Here is a 6,189-nt window from a genome sequence, read left to right as displayed (position 1 = left end):
CCCCCCCCCCAAAAAACCCTGAGCGCCCCCCCGCCACCCCAAGATTGGCCGCCCCTTACCAGGTGCCGCCCCAAGCACGTGCTTGGTCGGCTGGTGCCTGGAGCCGGCACTGATCGTCATGTCCAGAGCAGCCAGAATCTTGCTGTTCTCCTGGACCACAGCAGTGTCTTGCCTGACGTTGGCTGGCGTGATTCCCACCGAAACGGGGAGCCATGGTATTGGCGTTGATTTGAGAAAGCTGCTAACAATCCTACCCGTGGCATCGATTTCAGTGTCAATGAGATTGTTGTGGGAACTTGTGACATACTGGGGTAGAATTCAGATCAGTGGGGGGCTGTGTGCCCCTGCCCTGCAACCCTGGGTGCCTTACAATGCCTTGCTGTAGAGCTCCCAACTGGGCCACTCACAAATAGCCAAACAGAGTGCAAGCCACACACTGAGTGTCTGTGTAACTTCAGCCTGCCAATTACACTCTGGTTCTCACTAGTCTTGGTTATACTGCAGGGTGACCCCAACACACCCCCAGTCCCAGATTTCCCCCCAGAAATGTATGTCCTGTATTGCTCAGCCCTCTCCTGGACAATACAAATATTTTAAGTCTGTTACTCCTTTAAGGGAATAATATTCCAACTTATTATCTTAAATGGAGTTACCCAGACACTTCAACTTAAACACATTGGATTCTATAAAACAGTAAAAGAAGTTTACTAACTACAAAGAAATTTTAAATGAGGATAAGTAATGAGGTACAAAAGTCAGAAATGGTTACTAGAAAAATAAAGATAAAACACTTACTAGTGTCTAACTCAACAAACTATATGAGATTCAAGCAAAATTTCTCACCACATGCTTCCAGCAAGGTTATTGACCAAACTCTTCATGTCAGGACCCCTCCCTCAAAGTCCAGCGGCTGTTTCTTTTTGTCTTCTCGGGTGCAGAGAATGTGATGGGCAGGGAGAGAGAGTGAGCAGTGTCTTGTGGTGGTTGACCCCTTTTTTTTATACTTTCCCTTCCCCTCTTGAAAAATGTTTCCAGCTGGGAACTATGGGACAAAAAGTCTGTGTGGAAGGAAGTTCCTTGGTCTTTCTTCCACCTGTTTAAGTTTCTTTTGTTTCCCCTTCCTGCTTGATGACTCTGTTTAGTGCTTAAATGAAAATTAATGCAAACATACGTTCTTTGTTCAAGACAGGTCTGTTCAACCAGTTTGGTATGATGTCAGTTTTGAACATGATACAGGGAAATCTTATAATGTTCATAGCATGCATGCATCACATCCCCAGGATATGCCAGCAAGCTTCTGGATGATGTTAACTGTTCGAGGGTTTTCCCTTCACCCTCTCCCCTGGCTCTTGTCATGCAGTCAGAAAGCAGAAGACCAGAAATCCAAAATTCAGTCAGTGCAATGTTTATTGGGGTTAATTTCCTGCAAGCATGTCCATAACTCTGACACCACAGAGCCTTGTTTTCCAGTGTCCCATCCCCTGGTCCTCAGCAGACATAATTATACCTGAAATGCATGCCCTTGGTCTCACACCTTACAATTTATGGTCATGTTCCAAACTGGGGGGTCATGGGCCTGGGGTCTTCTTCCCACCTCTTTTGTACCCCATGGGAGGGGTATGGAGTGAGGTTGTGCTACGGTCAGGGGCAGGCATTTCTCTGGTCTTGTAGTGTTTTATACCTTCCCCCCAATCCCCTCTTACCCCTCCTGACTGGTTGCTTGACCTTGCCTATGTAAGAATATAAGAAAATAAGAACGGCCATACTGGGTCAAACCAAAGGTCAATATAGCCCAGTATCCTGTCTTCAGACAGTGGCCAATTCCAGGTTCCCGAGAGGGAATGAAAACAACAGGTAATCATCAAGTGATCCATTCCCTGTCTCCCATTCCCAGATTCTGGCATACAGAAACTAGGGACACCATCCCTGTCCATCCTGGCTAATAGCCATTGATGGACCTATCCTCCATGAACTTATCTAGTTCTTTGTTGAACCCTGTTATAGTCTTGGCCTTCACAACATCCTCTGGCAAAGAGTTCCATAGGTTGACTGTGTGTTGTGTGAAGAAATACTTCCTTTTGTTTGTTTTAAACCTGCTGCCTATTAATTGCATTTGGTGACCCCTAATCACCGTGAGATAGGAGTTGAGGCACTCTTCAAATTGTGTGCTCATATATTATACTCCCACCATGCCCAGTAACACTTTAACTGTTCCTATCTGTTTCCATTATACTAACAAACCCATCTGGCTAGACAGAAGCAACATACAGTGTCTTTGTCCTTTGTTCAGACATATTCATGAGGATATAAGTGTATCAAAAATCAAACAGGCAAGCAAAACCCAAAATTCTATCTCAGGCGAAAATACAGGCCTGAATCTAACATTGTCACTAGCACTTCTAACATTATCTCTTGTCTTTATCTCCTTTTTTGTATTGTGAAGGTATTTGCGATAGCTCAATGTCTGATCAAAGTTAACTCTAAGGTATCGTGGATTGTGGTCAGATGATAAAGGCGGACGACAAAAGTCCTCTTTCAGTGTCACTTTGGCCTCATGGTTATTCAAGTGTAAGGAAGAGATGAATGTTTTTGAAGCACAGGGCTACAGTTACCAAGCTCTGAGATACGTCTCAAGTATCCAGAGATCGTAGTTCATGACCTTCTCTATGGCCTTCAGACAGGTCGCTCGTGTTGCTAGTGTAATATGTCTGCATAGTTTTGTTCTGACACCATGCAATAGCTCTTGCCAACTAGCTATTATAACATGAGAAGATGCTGGAGACTTTAGTAACAGTAAACAGCTTACTTAACTTATTACTGAGAACTATACAGATAGTATTACTGGCTTGCCTGCCTGGCTCCAAGAAGCAATGTGCTTCTGCTGCTCACTCCAAAAGGCTCACTAAAAAAATATTTCCTCTATATAACACTAGGGATAACTTCGCTTCCTGCTCCATTGTTCCTACTATCAATACACAACCTGCCTGTGCATTTGCATTTTGGAGTACTTTGAAAATCAGCTCTTAGACAAACCTTTGCTCAGTATAATCTATGGAGTCTGTACCACTCCTCTGAAATGAACAGTACATTTCACTTTCCATTGCATTGTCTGTTCCACTAAATAGTGTAGGTCTCACTGAAGTTCTCAACCTTGTGGAAGGTGTGGGAGCACTGCAAGCAGAGCACCTTTCTTCTGTGTATTACGCACACCAGTATTGGTACTGTTACCACTTTTAACCCAAGCAACTAGCCAAAAAATCAAGGTCTTATAGGTTTTCCCAGGTAGGAGGAGTAATTGACGATGGAGTCCAGTACCTTTGATGCATTCCTGTTAATTACCAGAGAATGTACAAAGGCCTGAATCCCTGATTGCAGAAGGAGGCAAAATAACAGGAGACTGTGTCCTTGCTCACAGCCAGCATCCCCAGCCCAGAACTCACTCTAGGCGTCTTCAAGGCTACACCATGCTTCCAGTCTGCTGCCGCTGCCGCTTGGCTTTCTTCCTCTGCATCTGCGGCCCTGTGTGTCTCTCCATGTGCTCTCTCAGTTTATGTCTGCACTTGTGCTTGTCTCACGGACATGCACCCCACCCCGGTCATACAATACCCACTGGCACCCCTCCCTCCCACAGTGCTAGTTTCTAGGCAGACTCCACTATGTCTTGTTTAAGTAGAATTCCTCACCTGTCTCTTACAGCTATCTTAAATGAAGGGATCATTCACACACATCAGTTTCAACAAGGTTTTAATTCAACCCATAACAGTTACTGTTGATAGTACTGATTCACAGAATTATCCAGATGAGACAAACCAACCCTCTCTCTTATTAAAGCCAAAAGCACAATTGTAGTTTTGGGGTTGTTTTTGTTTGTTTGTTTTTTCTTTACTCAGGGTCAAATTTGTGTCCATCTGAATAATATGAGTAAGAAGAAAGAAGAACTTCTGGAAATTAAATTGAATGAGGAAAGGCAGAGTCAGAAACACCAGGTAGGTGCTCATAATCATTAACCACAAGGATGTATGGCTTTGGCAGGCATGGGAGGTTTTGGGTTTCTTTGTGACTGTGGCACTGTGAGAGATTGTGTCTCTCTCCAGACATCTGTTTCTGTATATGCATGTGCAGTACGTTTTTCTAAATGCATTTATTCCTCTGTGTGTCACCATACCAGAGTGTGCACAAGCAATGTGAGTGTTCCAGGACATGTAGACATCATGATTTCCCCAATACATCTGCTTTGTTGAGAATTTTTCTCTTCTCTCCCATCCCACCCACACACACTTCCCTGGCCTCTACAAAGCCTCTCTCAAGAAGTCTCTGCCAGGGTAATTTGAAATCCTGCTTCCCCTTCTGCTGTTAGAGTGACCTGGATTGCAAGAAGCCATTAATCATGAAACAGATAATACACTAGCAGGGCCGGCTCCAGGGTTTTGGCCGCACCAAGCAGCCCAAAAAAAAAAAAAAAAAAAAAGTTGCGATCGCGATCTGTGGAGGCAATTCGGCGGGAGGTCCTTCGCTCCGAGCCGGAGTGAGGGACCGTCCGCCGAATTGCCGCCGAATAGCTGGACATGCCGCCCCTCTCCGGAGTGGCTGCCCCAAGCACCTGCTTGACAAGCTGGTGCCTGGAGCCGGCCCTGCACACTAGTAACATAAACTAGGGCTGACCAGGAGGCTATAGGAAAAACTTTGCTCTTGTAATGCTAGAGGGTGCTTCTCAGGAATTGCCTCATGCTAATTTGTTATGGGTTACAACTAAATTCTCCCATCTACACGTGGAGGCCTTTATGAAAAATCTCAGGACTCTCCCCATGTCCCTGCCCCACCCTGTCCCTGTCTGTATCTGTTCATTATAGGAAGAGACAGAAACTGTGAGGAAGAAAATCATGTCAGAATTTGAGGAACTGGAGAAGATTTTGCAGGAACAAAAGCAACCTTTGCTGGCCCGGCTGGAAGAGCTGACCAAGGACATTGTGAAGAGGGAGAATGAAAACGTCACCAAACTCCTCAAGGAGATTTCGTTTCTCAGTAACCTGATAAAGGAGTTGAAAGAAAAATGTCGGCAGCCAGCGAGTGAATTCCTGCAGGTGAGGCAGATTATACACCCTCAGTTCCCTGCAAGGAAACACTCCTGAACCATTGAATATGAGTATTGTTCATTTCTCAGGCTGGCTGGAAACAATTCCATTTCACAACAAGTTTCAAAGTTTCAAAATGGTTTTGTTCCAGTGCAGAACGAAAACAAGATATTTTGAAACTTTTCACAAAAAATAGAGAGATGGAGACACTCAATAGCCTGGTGGTTGGGGCAATGGCATGAGTAGAGTCAGAGACAAGTCCATACTTTGCCCAATTCAGAGCAGAGATTTGACCCTGGAGTCTTGCTTTCTGATGTATTCCGTTCTGGAGATGAGAAAATGTTGTTGAACCAGATTAATTTCTGCAAAATATTTCTGTTTTAATGAAATGGTGTTTTTCAATGGAAAAAAAGTTTCATTGAAAATTTTTCAACCAAGTATAATAATAATTTTAAGTTGCCAGCTATATAATGAGAGATGCATATAGAACTCAAGTAGTGAAGGCAACGTGAGCATCCTGAAGCGCAGGAGGGATCCAAAGTGTGTAACATGTGGACTGACCTCTCCTCTCTCGCTTCTCCCATCTAGGACATCAGAAGCACCTTGAACAGGTATGTTGCTCACCCTCAAACTCCCCTCTCCCCAGTACTTCACTATGCTGGAAGAGGCCTAGAAACCATGTTAATATGGCATCTCCTTAGTGCATGAGAGTGAACTGTGCAGGTCAGGGTCATGCTTCAGATGCAATTTTCCCTCTGAATTTAATCCTGAGGTTTTATCATTTTATGATCCATCCTACAGAAAAGATTATTAACCTGAACATATGTTCTGAATAAATTTAATCTCCAGGAGATTGGAGATATCTCTATTTTAGGGGTGGACTATGGGCCTTTCAGCTGGTCACTGGTCACAGTTCTAACAACATTTGTAGTTAACAAGATTTTTTTTTACAAACTGATGACTCCTTGGAGGTGAGTTTGGAGGGAATGGGTGTCAGTCCAGATCCTATTGGGCCAATGTTCACAGCACAGAGACCTCCAGCCGACCAAGCACATGCTTGGGGCGGCACCTGGTAAGGGGTGGCCAATCTTGGGGTGGCGGGGGGGCGCTCAGGGTT

General features: G+C 44.5%; 1 protein-coding gene across 1 annotated transcript in view; it reads left to right on the top strand.

The window, feature by feature from the left end:
- LOC112120801 (interferon-induced very large GTPase 1-like) overlaps window positions 1–6,189 on the top strand; it is a gene marked incomplete at its 5' end in the record, with an annotated part of 37,334 nt that overhangs the window by 6,322 nt on the left and 24,823 nt on the right. The window contains 3 exons of the mRNA XM_026646749.1: window positions 3,891–3,986; window positions 4,851–5,081; window positions 5,922–6,043. Of these exons, the coding sequence (XP_026502534.1) occupies window positions 3,891–3,986; window positions 4,851–5,081; window positions 5,922–6,043 (449 nt within the window). The remainder of the gene's footprint in view (window positions 1–3,890; window positions 3,987–4,850; window positions 5,082–5,921; window positions 6,044–6,189) is intronic.

This window comes from Terrapene carolina, unplaced genomic scaffold, assembly GCF_002925995.2.
Source record: "Terrapene carolina triunguis isolate 2854851 unplaced genomic scaffold, T_m_triunguis-2.0 Scaffold41576, whole genome shotgun sequence".
Taxonomy (NCBI): Eukaryota; Metazoa; Chordata; order Testudines; family Emydidae; genus Terrapene; species Terrapene triunguis.
This window is presented reverse-complemented; position numbering and strand designations above follow the sequence as displayed.